This window comes from Danio rerio, chromosome 3 (assembly GCF_049306965.1).
Source record: "Danio rerio strain Tuebingen ecotype United States chromosome 3, GRCz12tu, whole genome shotgun sequence".
Taxonomy (NCBI): Eukaryota; Metazoa; Chordata; class Actinopteri; order Cypriniformes; family Danionidae; genus Danio; species Danio rerio.
The window spans coordinates 18,927,515-18,954,000 of record NC_133178.1 but is presented as its reverse complement, the minus strand read 5'-3'; the positions used below and the strand labels follow the sequence as shown (position 1 = coordinate 18,954,000).

The 26,486-nt window shown below is 36.2% G+C and overlaps 1 protein-coding gene and 1 long non-coding RNA gene across 5 annotated transcripts in view; one reads left to right on the top strand and one right to left on the bottom strand.

Annotated features, from left to right (window-relative positions):
- ngfra (nerve growth factor receptor a (TNFR superfamily, member 16)) overlaps positions 1-15,690 on the bottom strand; it is a 73,479-nt gene extending 57,789 nt beyond the window's left edge. Inside the window, exons 1-2 of the mRNA XM_003198085.7 lie at positions 15,419-15,690; positions 2,207-2,369 (exon numbers count right to left, since the gene is read on the bottom strand). Of these exons, the coding sequence (XP_003198133.2) occupies positions 2,207-2,369; positions 15,419-15,454 (199 nt within the window). The 5' untranslated portion in view covers positions 15,455-15,690. The remainder of the gene's footprint in view (positions 1-2,206; positions 2,370-15,418) is intronic.
- LOC141381177 (uncharacterized) overlaps positions 1-26,486 on the top strand; it is a 273,920-nt gene that overhangs the window by 230,444 nt on the left and 16,990 nt on the right. For 2 of the 4 annotated variants that reach the window (XR_012400924.1, XR_012400925.1), the window contains 2 exons: positions 14,015-14,342; positions 18,476-20,246. The exons of 1 other annotated variant lie outside the window; for it this stretch is intronic. This is a non-coding gene — a long non-coding RNA (uncharacterized lncRNA). Of the gene's footprint in view, positions 1-14,014; positions 14,343-18,475; positions 20,247-26,486 lie in introns of those variants that run through there. One more of the 4 variants, XR_012400926.1, reaches the window with a different exon arrangement.

Genomic DNA, 26,486 nt, shown 5'->3' with positions numbered 1-26,486 from the left:
TTAGCCAAAAAATAATCATTTCCTATATTCCTAATAATATTGACCTTAAAAATTTTGTGTAAACTGCTTTTAATAAAAGAAATAATAAGAAAAAATAAAATAGGGCATACTGTGAAATAAATGTTGCTTTGAACTGTATAACCCATATATTCTGTGATACAAACGTAACCTTCATCCTGAAAATATTGAGTCAACCGACCGCCAAGATTTCCTAAGGATTACAAAGACTCCAACATATTATGTGTCTTTTTAAATGTGTGTTCATCTCTCACGTCTTGTTTTTCTCAGTAACACTCAGTCTGGTTTTCCTCAAAGACTACGAAGCTGAACATTTGGCCTAAATTAAAGCATTAAGCACACACACACACAGCAGCAGCTCATATAGCATATCCAGCTAATTGCATAATTACTTTCAGCTTTCTGTCTGTTCTTTGAGTGTATGTGCATGTGTTTGTGTGTCAGAGAGAACATGATTATGTGTTAATAAGCATACGTGTGTACGTCTGAGAGAGACTAATTACCTTAATAAATTTATGTGGGTAAAAGGAAGAATTGTGGATGTTCGTCCATGCATGTGTACAGGTGTTTAATAATACATGAAATATATCATATATATATAATCATACACATGAATATACATTTATTATTAGCCCTCCATGTGAAATATGTATTCTTTTTCAAACATTAAATCAACAGAACAAGGGAATTTTCAGTTTTATCTTTATATATATATATATATATATATATATATATATATATATATATATATATATATATATATATATATATATATATATATATATATATGTATGTATGTATGTATGTATATATATATATATATATATATATATAATTTTTTATGAGAGCAAAAAAAACTACTTATTGAGCTCATTATTATTATTATTATTATTAGCCCCCTTTAGAATTATTATTTTTTGATTGGCAACACAACAAACCACTGTTATCAATAACTTGCCAAATTATCATAATTTGTCTACTGTAGTTAACCTATTTAACCTACACTGTAAAACACGTCAGGTAATAAGCAGTTTTACATAAATTGTGATTCATGTTTTTATTTTTAATTTGTCCTTATTTATTTATGCCTTTGAATTGCTTTGTGGGACATTGATCTATCTTCCAGCAACTTTTAAACTCAAAAAGTTTGACTTAGTTTGAAAGGTTTGAAGTTTAAGATTTTTTAATACCCTGTAAAATATATATGATCAATGTCATGCAATAGTCATGACAATATATATTTTAGTTAATTGTAACTTACTTAAGTTTATCATATACTCAATTTTGAAACTTAATTTTAAAAGTTACACGAGCTGTTTTGAGTCAGTGAATTAAAAGTTCAATTGACTAATTTGCTGTGGCTAATTTAATTCAGTTTTAATATTGTTTTTTTACAGTGTAGTTTAAAGTGATATATCATCTGGGCTGGTGTTGTTACAGTAGACTGCCAGTACATTTTCTGTTACTTTACAGACTTATTTCTTTACATATATTATTTTAATACAAAGAAGGCCGGTGGTTCAAGCCCCGACTGGGACAGTTGGCATTTCTGTGTAGAGTTCCCTTGTTGGCGTGGGTTTCCTCCGGGTGCTCCGGTTTCCCCAACAGTCCAAAGACATGTGGTACAGGTGAATTGGGTAAGCTAAATTGTCTGTAGTGTATGTGTGTTAATTAGTGTGTATGGATGTTTCCCAGTGATTGGGTTGCAGCTGGAAGGGCATCCGCTGTGTAAAACATATGCTGGATAAGTTGGCGGTTCATTCTGCTGCGGCGACCCCAGATTAATAAAGGGACTAAGGGACTAAGCCAAAAAGAAAATTTATGAATTTCCAATACATTTGATTATTTTAAACTACTAAAATGTCAATAAAAGTCACTTTGTTAAACTGTTGAATTTTCAACATCAAAAGTCGACAGGGCAGAAATCAACATCCCATAATGCAATTCACAACCTTAAATAATCGGAAAACACAAAATAAAAAAAAACTGTTAATTGACTTTTTTTTTTTACACTGTAGTTGTAAAATAATTAGTAGAATGTTATGCACTGCCATCTCAGCGAAGTGAAATAAATGAGTTATTAGTAACTAGTTATTAAAACTGTTATGTTTTAAATATATATATTTGAAAAAGAATTCAAATTTCACAAGAGTCTAATAATTGCGTAAATGTGAGAAGTGGTACTCACTATCAAGGCACTGAGTGCACTCAGTCTGGGTGGCTCCACACTCCTTGATCACTCCCTCTCCTGGAGGACACTGCACACAGCACTCGCCGCTGTGGGTGAAGCTGCCCGACTCACACTCCTCTTCCACCGCCAGCTCCAGCTTCGAGCTTGACACCAGCCCCAGCTGCACACAGAAACAAATAACATTACTCTTCTATCTCTCTCTAGAGGTCCGCACATGCCTCGCGTCCAATTACCTATAACCCCCCCAGATATTCAGATGGTAACGCTTTAAAGTGTTTGTGAGGCTCTATATTCGTATTGATATTCTTCAAATGCTGCTGCATCCTCCATTAATTGCTGCAATTAATTCTGCCCAGAGCACCTCAAGTATGTCCGTTCAAAGATTTTGTGGATCATTGTGCACTCAATTGTTTCATTTATACATTTGTTGCTATTGTGAACTTTTACCAGTAAAGATGATAAACGTTTTATTCATTTAGCCTGAAAATGCTATCTGTTTTAGCTAACTGAAAATGCTATCTGGGTTTCCATCACAGTGTTAATGGCCTGTTTGAAGTATTATATGAGAAAATGAGTGATCAAAATTTAGAATAAGAATAATAATATATTTATGCTTGCTTGAGGTGGTTTAGGAGGTTTATGTGCGGAAAATGGTTTATTACTGGAGATTGAAACACATTTGCTGAAAAAACTTTGACGTAGCGAATATACACCCACGTAACCAATCAACTATCTCCATTTTGTTTGCCTTGTTGCTGTTGGTTTCTATAGGTTACCAATACTACAATTAGCCGCAATAACAACAGTTGTCAAGGCAAGGGAAGTTTATTTATACAGCACATTTCATACACATTGGCAATTCAAAATGCTTTACATAAACAGGAACAAAAGAGACAGGTAATAGAAAATAAAAACAAAATAATAAAAATAATTAAGATTAAAATGTGTAAAATTGTGTAAAATTCTGTATTTTACACTTAAATTTTCAATAAAAAAATGTGTAAAATTCAAAAAGCTTAACATAAACAGGAATAAAAGAGACAGGTAATAGAAAATAAAAACAAAATAATAAAAATAATTAAGATTAAAATGTGTTAAAACAGGTTATAAAAGAAAGAAAAAGAAAAGAAAGACATAATAGTGTGATCTGTCAGATGTAGCACAGTGCTCATTCAGTAAAGGCATAGCTAAACAGAAGTGTTTCAGTCTTGATTTGAAAGTGCCTAATGTTGGAGCACATCTGATCATTTCTGGAAGCTGATTGTAGTAGCTGAAAGCCGATTAACCCTGCTTTGGCTGAACTCTTGGAATTTCTAGTTTACTTGATCCTAAAGATCTGAGTGATCTGTTTGGTTTGTATTCAGTGAGCATATCTGTTATATATTGAGGTCCCAGGCCATTTGGTGATTTATAGACAAGTGATAATACTTAATAATGAATTAGTAAATGTTCAATTATGATTAATAAATGCTGTACTTGTGTTGTTCATGATTAGTTCATGTTAGTAAATGCATTAACTAATGAACCTTATTGTAAAGTGTTACTCATAATAGATTTTAAACATTCAAGTCCATTCTTGTTAACATCAGTTAATGCACCATGAGTTAACATGAACTAACAATGAACTACTGCATTTTCATTAACTAACGTTAACTAACATGAACAAATACAGTAGTAAATGTATTGTTCATTGTTTGTTCATCTTAGTAAATGCATTAATTAACATTAACTAATGAACCTTATTGTAAAGTGTGACCCTATTATGTAACTGGGAGCCAGTGTAAAGACCTGAGGACAGGTGTGATGTGCTCTGATTTTCTGGTTCTGGTCAGAATCCTGGCGTTCTGGATGCGCTGCAGCTGTCTGACTGTCTTTTTGGGAAGGCCCGTGAGGAGGCTGTTACAGTAATCCACCATGCTGCTCATAAAAGCATGAACAAGTTTCTCTAAGTCAGGGGTCACCAATCTTGGTCCTGGAGGGTCGGTGTCCCTGCAGGGTTTAGCTCCAGCTTGTCTCAACACACCTGCCTGGGTGTTTCAAGTATACCTAGTAAGACCTCGATTAGCTTGTTCAGGTGTGTTTGATTAGGGTTGGAGCTAAAATCTGCAGGACACCGGCCTTCTAGGAACAAGTTTGGTGACCACTGCTTTAAGTCCTCACTGGAAACAAAGCATCTAATTCTTGCAATGTTTTTGAGATGATAGTATGCTGATTTACTTACTGCTTTGTCAAGACTATTGAAACTCAGATCTGACTCCAGAGTCACACCAAGATTCTTGACTTTTTTGTTGTTGTTGTTGTTGTTGTTGTTTGACCCTTAGAGCCAAGGTACACATTCACCTTGAGAACTTCATCTCTGTTCCCAAATGCAATGACTTCAGTTGTGTCTCATTTCAGAGGCTGCATCCGCTGAAGGCAAAGCAAGGTTTACAGAAGCTGGAAATATATTTTCTTTGATCCAAACATGTACACAAAAATGTAAACTATAAAATCACTATTTAAAAAGACATGTCATACTTTTAGTTTTTTTAGCATTTGTTTAGATATCCAAGTAAAATAAAACCTAATTCATACATTTAATTCTGAGTTTTAAAAAAAAAAAAAAACATCCTACCGTCATAAGCGTACAATGAATCTTTGGATGTTCAACTTGGCAAATGAAGGATGCATTTTGAGGCTGCATTTGAAGGAGACTTTGAATTTTTTTGAAACAAGACTGCCTCTGTGATTTTCACTTTGTTTTTGACAATTTTTAAATGATTTGCTTATAATATTTAGAGTCCAGTACTATTCTTGCAGTCCCATTTGTAGAAATTGGAAAAAAAAAAACAATCTGCAAAACTATGACTTTATGAGAGGAAAATGAAATTAAGAGTTTAGTCACTTCATTAGTCACTGTTTTTTTTTTTTTTTTTAAGTCACGTAACAGTGAAAACTGCTGTCATTTAAAGAGCTGTGTGTCCGATTTTCATGTATAAATCACTTTTTTTATTTCCAATGTGAGAACAGCTTGTAAGAAAAATATATGGCCAGATCTACATAGCCTAACACTGCATAATCAATATTAACTCTGTCAGTTTTTACAGTCAGGAAATACATTATTAGTAGGAGGCAGCCAAGCTTTATTCTCAGTATAGTGGCCAGTTCTGAAGGTGGAAGACTCGACGCCCAGGTGGCTGTTTCTCCGTGAAAGGTGGAAGTGTTTTGTTAATATTTGCTAAAATCTAATACAATGCTGCACCTGGGATAAGTGTGTTTATTGTTTTCTGATAAGAGAAATAGCTTCAATTTAGACACAGTATTGTCGCCACAATCATGGCTCTAATATTACATTTTTGACTGTAGGCCAACAAAACTTTTCACAGATTTCAGTTAAATTGTCTTTGAATAGTTAGCAATAAACTGTTAAAGCCAATAATAAAGGAAAAATACAGATTGCAATTTAATTTAATATATAATTTCAATAAATAAATAAAATATAATTTAATAGCTTATATAGGCTAAACAAATATAACATATTTATAAATAAATAAATAGGCTATTTTCAGAAATTTGTCCATGTTTTGTCCATTGAATTAAACAAATAAGACAAATAAGTATATTCCGTGTATTTAAAGGAGCAGTCAACCATGCACTGAAAACAATAGGCTGTAGCCTACCTTAAAACTTAAATAGGCTACATGAAGTCATTGGCTTTCATGGACCATCTTGTGATTTTGGATCACAATTTCGCCATCAACATCAGCACACTCGCTTTCAGTTTAAACTTTTTTCCACAACTGGATCACCGCTATTGTACATGTTAAGTGAGTTTCCAGTAAGCACAATGGTCCCTGCTATCATTATTCTTTTAACATGTCTACCGATTTGAAAAGTCACATATTTCAATTGGTTTTCAGCAGTTTCACTGTGAATTGTTACATTTCCCAGTTGAGTCAATACTGATGAATATCAGAGCTTGAGCAAACATGCCCAGATTGCTATGACAGTTGAAATGCTATTATCGTCAGTCTCTTATGTGAGTAATTTATATAGTAAGTACAAGTAAAAGCACATGTAGAGGTTTTCACAAACACACAGAATTTGGCTGAATTATACAGTGCAAGTTCAAATGATTGAACTCAAGCAAAAAATTTAAGCGAAGAAAAAAACATCTTGTGAGTAAACTACAGTGAGTGATGCAGTGCTCTCTGTGTGGCGTGAACACAGCATTAAATATTATGTGTGTGGCAGTATGAGGACGAGCAATAAGTTTCTTGCTGCAGTTCACTTAATGGCCGCCAATTAATAAAAACACGTTATTAACTGTGCATGTAGCCCCTTTATTGCCAAACTAATAAAAATAACTAATTAAGATGTCTTTTAATAAGATAAATAATAAATAAATAAACAAAACAAACAGGCAGCAACAGTGACTCGAGGCGACTGCGGCCAAACTAAAAGCGAAACAAACATAGTGTCCAGGCCTAGTCCTCTCTCATTTTCCAATGCTGTCTCTCCTCATTTTTCATTTCCAGAGCTCCTTTGTGAGACTCGAGATTGGTGTCGCACATAAGTGAGATTCGTTAGCAGTAACGCCACCAGCCTCGTTCTGCATTTTGTCATTACAACAGGTTTATTTATTTATTCATTCATTCATTCATTTTCCTTTGGGTTAGTCTCTTATTTATCAGGGGTCACCACACCACAAACGCCAACTATTCCGGTATATGTTTTGCGCATTGGATGCCCTTCCAGTCACAACCCAGTACTGGGAAATACCCATACACTCTCATTCACACAGACTATGGCCAATTTTGATTACCTATTTCACCTATAGCACTCGTCTTTGGACTGTGGGGGAAACAGGAGCAAAAGGAGCATACTGGGGAGAACATGCACACTCCACACAGAAATGCCAACTGGCCCAGCCGGGAGATGACAATGCTAACCACTGTGTCACCCATTTGGATTTTATCTCTAAATTGTTTATTTATTTTACTTATGAATTTCTTCATATGGGGACTTCAGCTGCATGACAGCATAATGTGCCGACTGCATTTCACTGGTGTGTCCAAAAGCTTGGGGTGTGGTTGAGCAAGATGAGACGAGAACTCTGAGCCATACATATGTCTGCTGCATGTCCAGCTGTTTCTCTCGTATTGTCACGGGTCCGATTACACATAACTTTACACATGGAGGTCTTGCAGATCACAGTCTACAGATTCTTTTTACCCAAGACACTTATTCGCCCTACCCTTCCCTTAAGCGCTTCCTCTTTCACGGGTTCTGGTTTGTTTGTTGAGTATTGTCAATAACCCAAGGGGTCATAAACATCTGCACACAGGCACTGTAAGAGGTGTTTATGGGTTCGTTCTGTCTGAGTCGACAGATGTGTGTGTGCGTGGTGTGTTAAAGAGGACTTAGAGGCTCATTAGTGAGTTCATTTACTACTGTTCTGCTTCGCTCGGCCTCCCTCTATAGGTTCGGTTTGATCATGTGTTGTGTTCAGAGATGATGTGTAGTGTGTTTTATGTGTAAAGAGGGAAATAGTGACTGGCTACATGGGCTTTGGATGTGGAAGGGTATTTCTCATTCATTGTCTCCATAGGAATTCTTACATTTCTTTAATAAAGTGTTGTAAGCCATGAACCATTAAACCTGAGAGTCATTTAAAAAAAAACTTGATCTGACTGGAAGGGCGTCAACATATGCTGGAATAGTTAGTGGTTCATTTCCCTGTGGCAACTCCAAACAGGGACTAATGCCGAGTTCAGACTGTAAAATTTTCAAAGTAGTCATGTCAAAGATGCTTTCACACTGCATGCCTATCTGGGGTAGCATTTCTTCGCTGCTTTTGGCTCCGTTTCTATCAAGACGATGGCAAGGTTTGTTTGAACTCGGGTCGAACATGGCTCATTATTATATGTACATCTAATATGGTGTATTGTCTTGTCTGTGTATTTAAAAATTGCACTGCATGACTTTGCTATAGGAAGAATTGCAGACAACTTTGTCTTGGTCCGCAAACTACGTATCACAACCAAACACATGCAAGAAGTGTCATGAAAGCAGCGCAAGATCATGTTATCATGACTGTGTTTGTCCACAAGATGCCACTGTAGTTCGCCTGCTACTCCCAGTGAACTACAGTGGCTTAAGAACTACATTTCCATACATTCTTTCGCGCACACACCCGGTCTGTCATCTACACTGATTTGCAACCAGAGCTGTCTCTGTTCTCCGTTGATTACCTGGACTATATATTCAGTCATTCATCCTCTATTTGTCAGTTGGTCGTTGTCGTCTTTATTGGTATGTGTTCCTGATCTTGCACTGTATCTTGTCTTAGTTGTCAAAGTCTAGTTTGAGTTTTATACTGTTTAAGTCCTCGTTTGCTTTGTTTGTTACTTTGTACTTTATACTTTTTTGTATTTCTTTGTCACTTTCACTGCACAATCGTCATTAAAATCTGCACTTGGATTCTACACCTGTTTTTGTTCCTGTTTTGATCCCGTACCGTGACACATGTAGTATATCTTTTGTTATTAAATACATGAGAAAGAAGCCTTTGGTGGGGTAGAAAATGTACTTATTTTGCTCACCTCGCCCTTGATAGGAATTAGCAATATCTCCTCAACTTTTTTCTTTGTCAACCCGGTTGTGGTATTGTTCAGATGACACATCAAACAGACAGTTTGGAGGACAAAAGTGCTCCTGCTGAATTTCCATCAGTTTTTGCTCCATTTCTTGGGTCCAAATAGACGGAAAATGAGCTCCTTTACCTTCTTCCCAAACCTTCTGCTGGCCTGCAGAGACCCATACTAGTGGATGCTGCTCTCTCATTGGTTGTAGGCGATCGCAATGTTATTTTCAGTCAGAACTCATTTCACACTGCATGACTTGAATCGCCGACAGCTCCAGATATTAAGCATGCCAAATATCTCACGGGTGTTGGTGATTCTCTCAGATCGCATCTTTAAAAGTTCACAGTGTGTGATTGTTGCTCACGTGTATGATAACTGCAGGAAAGCCATCCATACGGAAGTAAGCGGTTAACTGGTGGAGCAAAAAGGAACAACGTCATAAAGCCCCGTAGTGTTCGTTTTAAAAACAAAATGCAGCCATACACACTTCTGGCTCAGCGGTGGATTCAAGCATGGACAATGTGGGCAATATCTTGGAGACACTATCCCTCGCTTTTCCTTCTTTACTTTGGTCCACGAGACCCCAAACATCCCCCGTTGTTCAGTTTCTTCCGCGAAAAGGTGGCACGACCGTTTTTTGCCTACAGCACCAGTTAAGCTTAGGCTATATCATTCATGATCTCCAGAAACTAAATATGGCTACATTTTCAGAATGAGCCTATGTTGCTATTCTCAGTAGTTACAGTGAACTTATCCAGTTATCAAACAACTGAAACTGAATTTACACTTACTTGCCACTGAGCTGTAGCAAAATGGTTAATATTTTAACAGCCTCTGTGCTTGTGATGGCTTCGTTTTGAAAGGATTTATGCAATATTTGTCAAAAGTAATTCTTTACGGCGTAAATGAATGGCATTTTACTCCTGAAACCCTACTGTTATGCTCTATTGAGGATTAAGTGGGCCTTGTAGAAGCAATTCTCTTTAATAAAGCTGTGTAAAAAACACAGATTCATTCAATAACCTGTGCATTCCAAAGCATTTTAAACACACACACACACACACACACACACACACACACACACACACACAAGGCAATTTAACTCATAGCACATTTTTCTCTTTGCATTCATTAATTAATTAGCATTCTCTCTCTCGCTCACTCTCTCTCTCAGACACACACACACACACATAGAGCATAGAGGAACCATAGAGCATTACAAAGCTGTATTAATTACATCATGTACAATCCTGACAGGTTGTCACCATAGACTCCCTACAATCAAAGCAAAAAGTAAAAAGCGCTCTGCTCTCCAGCACATCTTCACGACAACTTCACCTCTCTTTCCTAATCTTGTCTACCTCTCTCTCTCATGCACTCTCTTTGCCCTTTAAGACTCTTCTCTTCCACCGCATCCTCTCTCTCGTTCTCATTCAGAAACAGATGCACCAGTACAGCAGCCAACTCACCCCCTCATTTACTCTCTCTCTCTCTCTCTCTCTCTCTCTCTCTCTCTCTCTCTCTCTCTCTCTCTTCGACAAACCCTGGCTGTCTTCCTTTCTTTTTTCTCTCAATTTGCATTCGCTTGAGTAAGCGTGCCGATGAGTTAACTTGGCAGGCTTTAATGGACTCCTCGGTATGGAGCAAGCCGAACGCTTAACACATCTGAGCAAAGGCTATGTGTCTATAAGTGTCTGTGGGTTTAGTTTTGGGGGCGACTAAATTAATCTGCTAAATCTGACTAAATCTCCCGGCGGTCAAATCCGGGAATGTCCTCAAGTGGAAAAGCACATATGTAAGTCCTTGGGTTTTGCAGTTATTTAAATATTATAGCCTGGTAAATGCGTTTAGAAAGTGCCTCATTACTGTGCAATTCAGCGATCTGCACCTGCCCATAAAGCACTGCTATGCGCCAGCCCAAAAATACTGAAGTTTAAAGTTCTTAATTTATGATATTTGGCAGAAATTGTAATAAATATTGGTGACATTTATGTTCAGGGACTAATTTTCACTATCGACGACTTGCTTAATAGCAGGATATTACAAGAATATTGCCTTTCAGATGCCTTAATCCGACCCCATACCTCAACTTATGGCCTCGTTTCCCCTGACTGGTACAGTACGGTATGGTACGGGTCACATTTATCAGGCTTGCGTTTCCACTACCAAGGGTACCCTTTTGGTGGGCGGGGTGTATGACAAAAAAAAGTTTCAGTCGTATCATTCTTGCTCGAGAAAATGTCTACAGTAAAGCTGTACGGGTTGCTTACATATCATATGAGAAGCACTTCTAACAAAACAGATGCTTTATACACAAATACTTCTTTATAAAGGTTTATTACTAACTTTTCTATGAACAGGATTTGATTGTAACTGCAGATCAATGACAGTGCAAAATAGCCTACTGTAACATCTGTAATTATATAAAATAAATAACTAAATGCAACATATATGAACATATATGTACAGCCCCTTATAGTCTCCAATATGTTACCAACTACAGAAGAACTACACACAGCAGACATTTAGTACTTATTTAGATTAAAAAACAACAAGAAATATAGCCCACAATATAGCCCAGTCAGAGCAGACCTCTCATCTGTGTCTGTAATCTTCAGCAGCACATGTAGCCTCTGTTAGAGAGTAATTCCATCTTTCTGAGTTCATAATAGTCTAAAAGGTGAAGATAATAGTTAAAAAAGACAGTTTGTTCACGTTTGCTGAAAAAATAATGTGCTCCTTTTTTTCCGCGCTTCACTCCCTGTGTTTGTCAGCTTCTGACACAATCTGGTTTCAAAAGTACGTCAATAATCAAGCGCACGTTATTATCATCAGCTCAAGAAGTTTGTTATTTCAGATACAGATGCACGGCGAGCGCAAGCAAGAAAGTAAAACCGCTCGCGCATCAGACTGGCTCGTTAAAAACTAAGGGGCACAGGGTAAATCTGCTCTTCTTTTTGACTCTGTGGCTGTTTATCAAGACAACTACAAAGTTTGTTTGAGCCAGTGTCGACCATGGCTCGTTATTATATGTATATATAATTCTGCTGTAATCCCCCACTGTGTATTTCAAACATGGCGGGTTTTTGATTTCATTCTGGCTTGTTGCGTAAGCGAATTAAGTATCTCTGTAAATCAGTAAGATTCAGCTGCCTTTTGGTATCGTTTCTCGTGTTTGTAGTACGGTACGGTTTGGTATGCCTTTTGACAGTGGAAACGGCCATAAAAGCGTACCAAACCGAACTGTACCGTACTGTACCGTACCACTCAGTGGAAGGGCCATTAAAGGGATAGTTCACCCAAAAATGAATATACGCTCCCTTCATTTGTCTAAAACTTATGTACGTTTCTTTATTCTGCAGAAATTGTGATAATTATTGATGACACTTATGTTTGGAGACCAATTCTCACTATGGGCCACTTGCTCATTAGCAGAATATTACTAGAATATTCGCTTTCAGATGCCTAAATCCGACCCTATAAATGACCTTAAAAAATAGTTGACCCAAAAATGAATTAACTTGCTCTTAACTTGTTCAAAACCTATGTAAGATTCTTTATTCTGCATAAATTTCAATTCAAGAGTACCCACTTATGCTTGGCTTTAATAGCAAGTTTGGCATGCTGTCCCCGGAGAGAACCCTGAGCTCAGAGATAGATGAGCCCAAGGGTCCCGCTCAGTCAATAAGTATAGAAGGGAATCTGAGATCAGGTAGATCTTGAGAGCTCCCCTTAGAAAGGAGAGGAAATAGGGTGGAAGCGGGGATTCTTCCAAAACGAAGATAGAGCAGTAGAGAAAAAACATCCATTTATTGTAAACTTGGATAACTCTAATGGGATTATTACTGATTACAGATGAGCCGGTCATGCTCAATTATATCACGTGCTCCTCTCAAAATTAGTTTATGAAACTTCACTTAATATGGATGACACTATGTTTGAGGACCAATTCTCACTATCGGTGACTTTCTTATTAGCAGAATATTACAAGAATATTGGCTTTCAAATGCCTTAATCCTACCCCAAACCTAAAATTAAAGGGATAGTTCACCCAAAAATAAAAATATTCATTCTTCATTTGGTCAAAACCTATGTACGTTTCTTTATTCTGCATAAATTATAATTAATATTGATGACACTATGTTTGGGGACCAATTCTCATTATCAATGACTTGCTTATTAGCAGAATATTCCAAGAATATTGGTTTTCAGATGCCTTAATCTAACCCTATACCTCAACTTAAAGGGATAGTTCACGCAAAAATAAATTTACTCACCCTTAACTTGTTTAAAATCTATGTAAGCTTCTTTAATCTGCATAAATTGTTATTAATATTGATGACACTTATGTTTGCGGACCAGTTCTCACTATCGATGACATAGAAAATAAGATATTTTTTAAAAATGCTGGTTGCTGACTCCCATTGACTTCCATAGTCGAATATTTTTGAAGCAACCAGCATTCTTCAAAATATCTTCTTTTGTGTCTAACAGAAAAAAAGAAACTCTTAAAGTTTTAAAACAATATGAGTGATAGTAAATGATGAGGTAATTTTCATTTTTGGGTGAACTATCCCTTTAATAGCACCTTACCACCAGTAGCAAAACTTATTAATAAGCAAAGGAAATGGACACTTAGGCAAAGATAATAGATAATGTGAATTGGTGACAACTAAAGTGTGACCTGAATATTGTATAAGTTTTTAATTCATTAATCAAAATAACCTCTTCTTTCTCTTATCACAACATTTCTTCTCTGATGAACTATCCCTTTAACAGCATCTTACTAACTATTAATAAGAAAAAAAATTAACAATTAGGCAAAAGTAATAGTTAACAGTTAGTTAGTGTGAATCTGTGCCAAAATTAAGGTGTGGCATGAATATTGTATCAGTTTTTAATTCATGTTATATTTAATCAAAATAACTTCCTCTTCCTACAACATTTCTTCTCTGATAACATGTTTAATGTCAGGAGGGCGGGATCTGCCTGCCAGTCACATGACACTGACCAATAGCCAAACCTCAAATCAATTACCTCAGGATAAATTAAGTCCCACCCATACTATTTTTTCCCCAATCAAAAGACAGCTGCAAGTTTAGACATTCAAACCATGAAACATCAAGCCTACACAAACCACTTTTTTCACCACCCATTAAGCCATTTTTGTCTTCCTCAGATCTCTTAAAGGAGCGCAGTGGCTTCACGCGGGCTTGTAAGATCACACTCCAGCCGAAGCTCATGTGTCGGAGGAGATCCTTCACTGGCTCTCTGCACCTGGATCAAACTCAATTGCCGGCTCCGTTTGCCATTTTGCAAATCAGATCACTGGAAAGAGGTCACGGTGTAATTGTGTTTAGTCAAGAGCGTGTGCATGTTTAAATTGATTTGGTCCGTGTTACGCGAGACTGGAGGTGGTGAGGGTCACGTAGGGCACTCAGTAGGGGAACCCGAGGGTCGCATGCCTGCGCACTTTGGCATATCCCTTTCAAAAAAAAATTACTATGGTAAGTTCAAGCCAAAAATACCAGAGGTGGTTGTGGTATGCATGCACTGTGTCACTATATTCATTCAAAAATGTAGTGATATTCTGAAAATTCATTGATAAGATTTTGAAAATATTGGGATGTAATTGCACAACATGATGGAAATTGTACTTTCCATGGTCATTTCTTTTATGTGACAAACTCGCATAACATAGTAGCCTAGCAAGTTTGGACTAAACATACAAGGTAGGCTACAATGTGGAGGCTTACTACTAAGTAAACACAGTTCAGCTATTTTTCCCATGTTTAAGTAACCACAAAAGTTGCATAACAAGTTAATGAGGTCACATACAGTACTTTCTGTTGGTGCTTGCAAACACAAATTCTCACATAATTTAGATGCACTTTAGCAAATCAGTCCTCGGAAGTTACCTGCAGGAATGCCTTTAGAAATGCTCATCCCTATTCAAGTCATTAAAATAAACTGGACTCTTAAAATCCAAGGTTCTTTTCATGGCATTGATGCTTTCTCAAAGACCCATTAACACTATTTTAATATTTCCTTTACTCAAAAAGTTTATTTTCAGTGGAGAATGCTTATCATTAAAAGAACTCTTCACTGAAAGGTTATATGGGAACCAAAAGCAGCTCTTCCATGGCATCAGTACTATTTTGGAGAATTTATTTTTAAAAGTGTTTGAACACACGCATGCATGAACTAAAACTCCAAAGGCTCACACGAGCTACTAAAATGAGCTGTAATGTGTCAACTGAAATAAAGTCAGTCAAATTAGACAAACTCGAATTTCATCTGAAGCAACTTGCCATGACAGTACAGTAGCCTATTTTTTTCTAAAATTTCTCAAATGCACTATTGCATGTACATTCATTTTAAGTAGCCTAGTAAGAGTGGCCGACACCTGTTCTCCAAAAGCCGGCCAGCTGAGATTAGTCATCACTAGCACAAGCCGAAAACAAGTTCAGCCGAATGCGCATCACGCGCCTCGCGCAGTTCACCTGATGCCAATTAACCTGCATATTGAGAGAAATCCAGCGGCGCGCACTTGCGCTCATCTCAAACTAAAGCGAACACTTACCGCTGCACAAATCACGATCCACAGCGAGGTGTCCATGTCTGACGCGTGCCTTCCCTTCCCTCTCAAACTGTAAATGTGTCAGTGTGGGTTGTGAAGTGAAGCTCAGCCATCGGATAGTTCATATTAGCTCCATGAGGGCGCTCCTCTTGTGCGCTGCTGCTGTTTGGGACTTTAGGACTATACGGAAGCGCGTGCCACCCGCTGATGCGCGCTACTGTCCTGTAGCCTACTGTCCTGTACTCCGCGCTCAGCGCTGTCCAGCAGTGCACTGCGGAGGAGAGAGTCGTGCACGCAGAGATGAGGGGGGCACAAGAGCTTGCCAACTCCCCCCATCAGCACCTCTCTCTCTCTCTCTCTCTCTCTCTCTCTCTCTCTCTCTCTCTCTCTCTCTCTCTCTCTCTCTCATTATCCCTTTCTTTATCTCCAACAAAAACGCGTATGCAGAAGACTGAGCTGATTTTATTTGGTCGCTTTTGGACTTATCATTTTAACTTAGTAGCTTGAAGTCAAATATGTACGCATGCACGTATATGTATGCAAATACTTTCACATCTATTAACGCGTCACCACGCTTCCCTACGTTTACGCGCGTTGTATTTTGTATTTTAATAAGGGGGAAAATGCGCACTGTTTTTAATCAATTGTCAAACCAAGCCCCCTTTAAATACGAAATAAAATAATAATTCGGGTGAATGATAGTAATGGGAGTGACGTCACGCGTCTGGTGTAATCAAACAGACGCCACAGGAGGGCGACTGCAGCCAGTGAGTCACCGCTGTCACATATGAGGCGTGATGAGGGCATAGACGGTTAAGTGCCAGGGATGAGAGGTTTTTACGATTTCTTTCCTTTTCACCTGCATTCTTAAGATATTTTTTCCACCTGTTCGGTGTTTATGACTAGACGTGTTGTAAATGTGATTCTGAAATGGCTCCGTGTGTCTGAGGGGTTTTCATATTTTTGGCTGTGCACTGCAAAAGTCATTGACTTACAGTAGCGTCTTATTTTTAGAATTTAAAAGTCGGTTTAACACATTTTAAGCACTTAAAGGAACAGTTCAAGGTAAATATGAACATATACTGGTAAGTAATAATTTTGTTTTGCCTGTATATGTTTTACTGACTCTCACTGCAAAAAAAATGATTTTCTTACTTATTTTTTTTGTCTTGTTTCTAGTCCAAATATCTAAAAATTCTTTAAGCAAAAATAATTTTTTAGACAAGCAAAACATAAAGTCTTGTTTTAAGAAATAATATGCCAAAATGAAGCGAGTTTTTCCTTAAAACAAGCTAAATAATCTGCCAATGAGGTAAGAAAAATAATCATTCATTTAATTCATTTTCTTTTCAGCTTAATCTCTCTATTAATCTGGGGTCACCACAGTGGAATAAACCACCAACTTATCTAGCATGTTTTATGCAGCGGATGCCCTTTTAGCCACAACCCATCACTGGGAAACACCCCACACACTCTCATTCACACACACATTACAGACAATGTAGCTTACCCAATTTTCCTATACTGTATGTCTTTGGACATTGGGGGAAACAGAGAACCCGGAAACCCACGCAAACGCGGGGAGAACATGCAAACTTCACACAGAAACATCAACTGACCCAGCCAAGACTCAAACCAGCAACCTTCTTGCTGTGAGGCAACAGCACTACCTACTGCGCCACTGCGTCGCCAAGAAAAATAATCTTATGTCAAAAGGAAAAACAAGACTATTTTGCTTACCTCATTGCCAGATTATTTGAGTTGTTTTAAGGAAAAACTCCCCTAATATTGGCATATTATTTCTGAAAACAAGACATTATGTTTTGCTTGTCTAAAAAATGTTTCTTGATTTGAAAAATTTTAGATATTTGGACTAGAAACAAGACAAAAATCTAAGTAAGAAAATAATTATTGCAGCAGTAGCTGTTGACATTTTATGAATCACCAAGGCCCACAATTTCTTTAAAAAATCTTTTTTTACAGTAATTTAAACATCTTGTTGGCCTGAGGATGGGTAAATAATCAGTTTAAATACCCATTGGTCCAATTTAGCAATGCCCAAACTAGGGCCCGCGGGCCAAAGTTGGCCCATGATAACCTTTAAGTTGGCCCGCCATGCCATCTAAGCAGAGAGAAAGAATAATGGGTATGGTTTAGAGATTGTCGTTTCAAATCTTAATATTTTGTTTGTTTGTTTGTTTTATTGTTAAAAGCTAACTGAAATTAAATATTTCAATTAAACAGTGTATATTAATCAGATTTAGTTTAAATGTACATACTGTCTGTCATAGATTCTGCTTGACTAGTGTATTCAGCATTAAACTCCACTGTTATGTGATTGTTTATGCTTTTATTGCAATAAGTTATCATTTTAAATGTTATAATGCATTAGTTAATAGAATTTAAGGCAATGTTTTTTAATAAATTAGGAACTTACCCATGGAAAATTTAATGTAATAAAGTTTGGCATATTAATCTTCGGCCCACGGCTTTCAATGATATTTGGTTTTTGGCCCCTTAAATAAAAAAGTTTGGGCAACCCTGGTCTAACTTGTAGCTATTATTTATTCATATTTCTTAAATCTCTAAAAGTGTTGTTGTTGGCTTTGGGCAAGCAATTTAACTTTTAAAAATGTTTTAATTAAAATGTATCAATGTTAAATGACCAGATCAGTTTACATACTTCCTGCATACTTCCTCGTACATCTAGAAAATGTAAGAGGCCTAATTCATTAATGTCACATTTCTTTCCGGCCGTATCGCATGTTTAATTGTTAATTGCTTTGCAGTTCTCTTTATGCTGTTTCTCAAGCTAATTTTCAGTGAACAAGACAACATAACACATTTTTTTTAATATATAAATATTTATTATGCGTCTCGGTTAAATTTATTACATGTTTCTGCTCATTAATCAAAAAATATTCCTAATACGTGCATATTTTATAAACAGTTTTAACCCTGAATCAGCATACGTGCGCCTGCTCTCCAGTTGACTAAAAGTAACTTTAACCATATGCATAAATAATGTCAGTCTATGATTTTTTTTTTTTCTTCTGACAGAAAGTGCTGAGGGTGAGGAGCGATGATCTTTTGTGCTGATATAAGCTTTAAAGGTAACCAAGACTTGTGTCATCAGCTTTCCAATCCATTAAAGCCAAGAAAGACCTTCCATAAAGTGGTCTTCCAATAGTCGGACTCACAGAGAGACTGCTGACTGGAATCTACTGACATCTTCAGATCAAATGACACCAGGATGGGGGTTCAGCAACTGACCATCTATTTTCAATTGTTAAGAACGACTCTAAATGTTTATTTCAGTGATGGCAAAAGGACTTTTTACCAGCCAGAATAGTGTTTATTTGGCACTAAAACAAGGGTAATCTCACTTAGGCTGACATAATTTGTGAACATTCGAACAGATTAGTTTACACTACCTCTAGAAAACATAACTAAACATAATGAAGCAGGCAAATGGTTTATTAAGAGAACTTTTTGCTTCAGAAATTGAACTACGGGTCATGAATAAATATTATTAAACTGGTAATTATTCTAATTGCACGATTTATAGTGGTTAGTCACTTTAAAGAGATAGTTCAGAAATGTATACTCACTATTTAATCATTCTCAAGTGGTCCAAAACCTTAATTAGTTTCTTTATTCTGTTGAATACAAAAGAAGATATTTTGAAAAATGCTGAAAACCTGTAACCATTAACTTCCATAGTAGGGAAAACAAATATGTAAGTCAATGGTTACAGGTTTTCAGCGTTCTTCAAAATATCTTCTTTTGTGTTCAGCAGAACAAGTCAAATTGGTTTCTCATGAGTAAAATGTGAATATATATTGACAGAATTTTGACTTTTGGTTGATTTATCCCTTAGATTAGATATTTATTCAACTATACAAGTAGATATCAGTTGCAATCAGCCAGATAATATGAATGTAACGTGCATTTTTGGAGGATCTTTTTAGCTTAAATAGTATAACATCATCCTCGCTTTTCCAATTTAGTAAAATAAGGTGTTTTGAAGTCTGAAGTATAAGTTACTATAGATGTGGTTTCACTGGGATCATGTGTCAAGTCGGAAACAGTCTTCATCGATCTGTTAATTTATCAATAAATCCACATCCTACATTGTCAAAGGCGACCACCAGCCCTTTACACACACACGCACACACACGCCTGAATGAACTCACTCTCTGAAATTAAGACTTCACTGAAAGAGCTTCGTGATCGATGGATAACAAGCGAGCAGTCAGGAAAGACATCAAGATCAGCCTCTTTTTTTTCTGCTTGTGGAATTAATTTAGCCTGGATAATTAATCCAGTCAGGGTAAAATTAAATCTGTCAGGATTTATGGATGTTTCTTCAGAGACATAAATTAACGACGTAATACTGATAATGCACACTTTTATTTGAACTAATAATGGGTTGTATCATTTGGCTCTTTTATCAGTTCTATTTTAATAATAACGCAGAGGTTAAATATTATCGCTGATGATAACGTGTGTTTTATAGTATTATCATATGTTCAATGATGTAGCAAATTATACATTATTGCTCTCCATGCTGTCTTCTTGTATCCTTAAAACACTCTCTCCCCAGAGAAAGGACGAGTAGCCTATGTCCAGATGGAAACCTATTACTGTCATTATGGCAAATTACATGCACCGCATGCCTAAACTGAAAATAGTACACGGCCATTAGGCCTACATTTGATCTCTGTCAGTAAGTATAGATGAAAGGTGGCATGAGTATTTGCTATTTAAGTATGAATGTATGAGTCAGGCGTCTATCATGGCTCCAGTGTCAATTTACCTGTGAGTCAGCAAAAAAAAAAAAAAAAAAAAAAAGAAGTCAAAACCCACTTTTTGCCAACGTATGTGATCAATCTAGCTGAAAAGCTTATCTGTATGGGCCACTATTCAGATTGTGAAACATCAAATTGGAAAACATCTACATTTCATAGCAGAAGAAAATACGAGTAAGTTTGAGAACAAGCTTGGCAATGTGTAAAACAACTTTGTAAATGCTTGAAGTTTGAAGTTTTTTTACTGAAATTAAAGTCACAATGTAGAATAGACTCTTACAACAGATTTACCATATTGCAGGGATTAGCATCCCACATAGCAAAATTTCTCTGGCCCACACAATCAGCTTTTGTTTGGCTCACATTCCACCGTGTTTTATGGTACATGACTGGATCAATTTGGCTTCCAGACAAGGGAAAACATGGACTATATCTGGGCTAAGTCTAAACCAAGTTAATAACCCATAACTTGGCCTGAACAGGACTGCAGCCGTGTTAACGGCGTGCTTTCTAGAAATTTATAAAAATGTATTTTAAATGTGGGTCAAGCTCAAGATAGGCCAAACTTACATGATCCACATACAAGTTTTTTAACAACCGGGCCAAATGCTACATTTCACATCTGGCCTTAGTATTGTGGGCCACCTTTAAGACGGTGCCACCTCTGCCAAACCCAGAACATGTTTGGCCCACATGCTGGATGAATGCCTACTGTGCGAGCTTTATGCCTGGGCCAGAATCCTTTGCTAGCTAGGATGTTACAAGCACACATTATCACAAAGTAACATTCCAGGCTCATTTTACAAGTCTCCTAGTGTTAAACAGTTGACTTGAACCATTTTTAAAAACCATTCAGCCGATTTCTATTTCTTGCAAGGTCACATTTAGCTTAGCATAATTCATTGAATATGATTTAACTATAAGCATTTCTTTCAAAACAATGCGAAAATTCCCCTATTTAATGCTCAAGACCTCTGTAACTAAACAATGGAAAATGAAAAGTTACTATTCTGGGTCAATATTACTAGGACTATTACTAGGAATATTACTATTCTCTTTTTCTGGTGCAATAGTCAAGAAACTGTGAAATGGCTGCACCAGGTGGAGTGATATTACGCAGTGTATGAGAATGAGCTGTTTTTATAAGACGCCTAGAAACCATAGAGACATTGTAGATGTGCTGGTTAACTACATCAGAAAACATTACAGATTTAGCATGATTTTATGAGTTCAGCCAATAAACTAGCCTTTTCCATTAGGAGAATCACAGTCAATAATAGTCCTCTTAAACAATTTATAAAATATAATAACATTATAAGTCATACAATAAGCAGAATAACTTTTTAATTCTAGGAGATTTGTAAAATGAGCTTTTTCCACAAAAAAAGTTGGAGTGTTCCTTTATACATTCTGCTATGAATTGGGATATGAAAAATCCTGTTGCTAACATGTTGTGAGCATAACGTTATGTATGTGAATAGCTGGTTGTTGCGTCATCGCAACGTAACAGCTGGGTCACTGTGAGAGCAACTAGAGGTGGGAGAAAACACTGTATGTGCATTCCAACATCAAACAGGTTTAGCTTCTTCAGTAATCCACCCACTGAGAATCTGATAAAAGTGCCCTAGTAATTTGCAACTTTATAGCACAGAACGTGCAAATAGAGACACCAGCCACCAGTCAAATGTCTGCTGGAAATCAGAGTGCCTGACATGCATGAAAATTTTAAAAGTGCTGTCTAAATCTAAATGTAAGTTCGGTAAGGTTTTGGAACTTTTGAAGCTGCGCATCGATGGATTTGCTAAATCACATTGAAATTAAACTAGAATTAAACTGAAAACTGGACATACGGTTTCAATTTACTAGAACTTCTGTGTTAAGCTGCTTTGACACAATCTACATTGTAAAAGCGCTTTAGAAATAAAGATGACTTGAATTGAATGTCTACCATATTGTTTGCATGAACTAATACAGCTAACACATTTAACATATTGCTAATGCTTCTATTCAATTCAATTCATGTTTGTTTATAAACTGCTTTTACATATGAGTGTTTCTAACCAAATGTCTGGTGCATTAAGACAGGAGGAGTGTGTCCTACAGGTGGTATGTCAAGCTCGCTCACCTGTGTGGACACTCATGTATCATACCCATATGTGATGCATTGTTTGTATGCTTTACTAAAAAGATCTAGTTTTGAACTGAGAGGGTGTGTCTGAGCCTCGGACAATATCAGGAAGGCTATTCCAGAGTTTCGGAGCCATAAATGAGAAGGCTTGACCTCCTTTAGTAGACTTTGCTATTCAGTGTACTACCAGAAGCTGTGAGTTTTGAGATCTTAAAGAGCGGGTTGGGTTTTAGCAAGACAAAACGTTGATTAGATAAACAGTAGCTAGATTATTTAAAGCTTTATAGGTAAAAAGCTACATTTTATTATCAATTTGGAACTTAACAGGCAGCCAGTGTAAGGAGGATAAAATTGGGGTGATATAATCATATTTTCCTAGACCTGGTAAGAAGTCTTGCTGCATTCTAGTATGTTTCCAGTATGTTTTAACACATTTTTAGTATAAATGTTGTTTTCAACATGTTAAAATTTTCTTTTTAGGGTTAACACATCACATTGTTGCCATATTTTGCCATTTTTATAGCTTTTGTAGCATGTTTAGCACATTGCCAGCATTTAGTTGGCATTTACCTTGTTGTTAGCATGCCCAGTAATTGCTAGTTGCAACACTTTGCTAGTAATAGCTAAATAGACAATCTCCTTAATGGCTTGAATTACATAGATTAGGTTAATTTAAATGCTCTGTAAGATTCATATATTTAGGAATCTCATTTTTGAAAACCATAACAGATCAGTTAGAAAAAATATACCACATTAGAAGATCATGAACGTCCGACCCGAGTTTTGTGGTTGTAGTTTGCAAACTGAGAAGATACTGTTTATAAATTAGCCACAGAAGAAGAATAAAAAAGATGAAGATCCCTAAAAAGGATATCAGTAAATTGATATTCTCAAGCCAGCATAATAAAAAACTATTTATGTGGCATTATGAGATGGATTTCAACAACACCTGAGGGAATGTGGGCAGAAAGGCAAATATGTGACGGATAGTTTCGCAAATATAATAGTTTGCTTTTCAGTGATTTTATAAATAGCTGCATTCAGGTTTCTTCATAACAGATGAGAATCAAGTACAAAAAATATTTAAAGCATAATAGAAACACTTAAATGCCGGTGTGTTACTAGTGTTATCTCAAACGCGTGTAGCTCGTGTACACTTATAAGTCCCACAGGTTGAGAATAATGAATCTGCTGAGTGTTCGCAAACATTGCTATATTTAGAGGGGGCAAGGAGCAGGTTATATTAAACAATCTGCTGACACTGTCTATAAGCAACATTAAGACTGTTATTACCATATATACAACAGAATTTCCTAATGTTTAACACTCCCGGCAGAAGATGCATACTCTCCAGACTGAACAGAAATGCCTTCCAATGTTCCTACTTCTGCCTGTAACAAATAATCCACGCTACAGATGTGGAGTTTTCCCACCCGGAATGCTATGCCTCTTTGATTCCATCCATATGACAGACATATCTAAAGCATGCCGACTCTGTGATGCCATTCGCTTTTGCCAGTTATTGCCAGCCTGCAACACAAAGGGATCACCAGCAGAGAAATATACTGGTCATGTCCTGTCCTGCATTGTGTCTTATGTTGAAGCCATGAGTGATTGTGTTCACCGACAGTAAACATTGAAATCATTGGAGCATGTGCTTTTGCTTGCTAGTAAATGTTCCTGTACTCAACTTACCTATCCAGCTGTTTTAGAGGGCTGATCACATCCTATATTCCTATTGGTTGCTGCTGTCTACCTTAAGGCTCATTTGCATGCTGTTTTGTGAACTTTGAGTCAGTTCAAACTTTTAATAGGAAGCTATACAATATTATATTTGTGCATATACGTTGGATTAGTCAGTACTGAAGGCAAATTTGGAGCTAATCTAACAATAACAATTCAAAAAGTAGTACACCCAAATTTATATGTTGTAGAAAAATATTAACAATACAAATTTAAAAAAAAACAAAAAAAAATTAAGAAAAGCAAAAAAAAAAATTTAAAATGCTGGTGAAATTTTGTAGATTGTCATTTTTTTAAAATATTTAGCTTGATAATATATCTGTTTAATAAATCAATTATGTTTAATTCACTAAAATACATTGCCTATATTCACTAAGAAATGGATACAATTTGTTTTTTTCAAAATGAGGTGTACTTTATTATGCTGAGCATCGTATTTGGCTAGAAATACTGGAAAAATGGTTAAATTGTATTATATTATTACAGTTTTAAATCATTTTCTTATTTAATGCAGTTTCAACTTTATTTTATTCCAGCGATTCAAAGCTGAATTTCCATCTTTATTACATTCAGTCTGTCTGTCAGAAATCATCATATTATGATCAATTTCTGTTTTGTTATGATCGGTTATAAACGATACATAATCACTATTAACGGTTCTTACAATTATCAGTGATGAAAATCTATTGTCTTCATAGTATCGTAGGAACTGATACTATAAATACATTTTATTTTTAGGATTATTTTATGAAAAAGAAAGTTCAAATAAATAATTATAATATAAGTAATAGATTTTATTCATTAAGAAATAGTTTTTTCATTAGAAATGTATTTGCTTTGACTCTTAAACATTTTATTGTGATTAATAAAATTAAATAAATGTGAAATGGTACTATTGAATGGAATTATATACATTTCCCAAACTGATAACAATAACAACAATAGTAATAGTAATAATTGAAAATAATAAATGTTTCTTCTTGGGCAGATTGTGATAACGCAATATTTGAAGGATTATGCGACACTGAGAAATAAGTATGCTTAAAATTACTTTAACAATTACCTTTTAAACTACATTCAATAAAATAACAGGTAGTCATTTAACTATTTTTACTGTATTTTTCTGTCAAATAAATGCAGCCTTTGTGAGCAGTATAACCTTCAAAAAATCTTACTGATTCCAAATGTTTGACTTAAAGTGTAGACTAACTTAAGACAATAAGACTCATGAACCTAACTGCTGCTATTGGTTGTATTAGTTTTTACAACCCAAGATATACCCCTGATCCTATCTGTATAAATAGTGTAGAAGTATATTCTTAATGAAAGTTCTAAATAGTATAAGTGCATGTTAAACAACCCTGGCTCATTCTGATATCGTACCCCTGTATACATTTCTGGAGAGCACCAAATACGTCCCAGGGGCAAAATTTTTATTTATTTATTTTTTTGCGTTTTTTGTGAATCCACCAGAGGCCACTGTGTATGCTTTTTGAGATCAAATTTCTCTTCCTAATAAAAAGGTCTGTAAATATATCTACATTTCAGTTTAAATGAAAAATGGGGTGGGGTATTTCTTTTTCAAGCTGTTTTTGTAAAAGTATACTTGTCACCGACTCGGTCCCAGTCATTCCCCTCGCTGGCCAGCAGAGGCCGCCATCTCCGGACTTCTAACATTACATCATCCACATACGCTGATTGTGCTTACACCTGTTCTGAATCTAGCTAACGACCCACGTACCCTTTATAAGCCAGTTCCAAACGCTCAGTCAGTGCGAAGTCTTGTTTAGCCCCGGCCAGCATTTCTGAGCGTTATTCCTGCCTGATTCCTCGTGCAAAGCGGATTTTTCCATCCTTAAAATAGCAAAAGTGGAATCTGACACTCCCTGAAAGCGGTTGCGCCCTGCGCTTTGTACTTTGCACATGGACCGTCATAATAGAGCCCTTAATGTTTTAGTATAGTATAGTATGGTATAGTATAGTATAGTATAGTATAGTAATACTTTACATTTTATTTTTTGGGGTAATTTTTTAGTTTAATTCATTCATTAATTTTCTTTTTGGCTTAGTTTTTTGGCTTTATTATTCAGGGGTTGGTACAGCGGAACAAACAGTTTCTTACTTAAATTTGACAGGCAATTAGTTTGTGATCAATTATAGATAAGGTTTCGCAACACTGTTTAATAACTCACAGCAGATTAAACATTTGAATCTGTTGACATCCATGCAAAACACTTTCTGTGTGAATGATGTGAAAAATTGTAAGCCAGTACAACAACAAAAACATAATCCTTATTTCCTTTCACTTTTTTTCGTTTACTCAACTTTTGAAAACATCAGCTGCACTCACTTAAAATTATCAGTAATACAGCAACTCACCACCCATCTT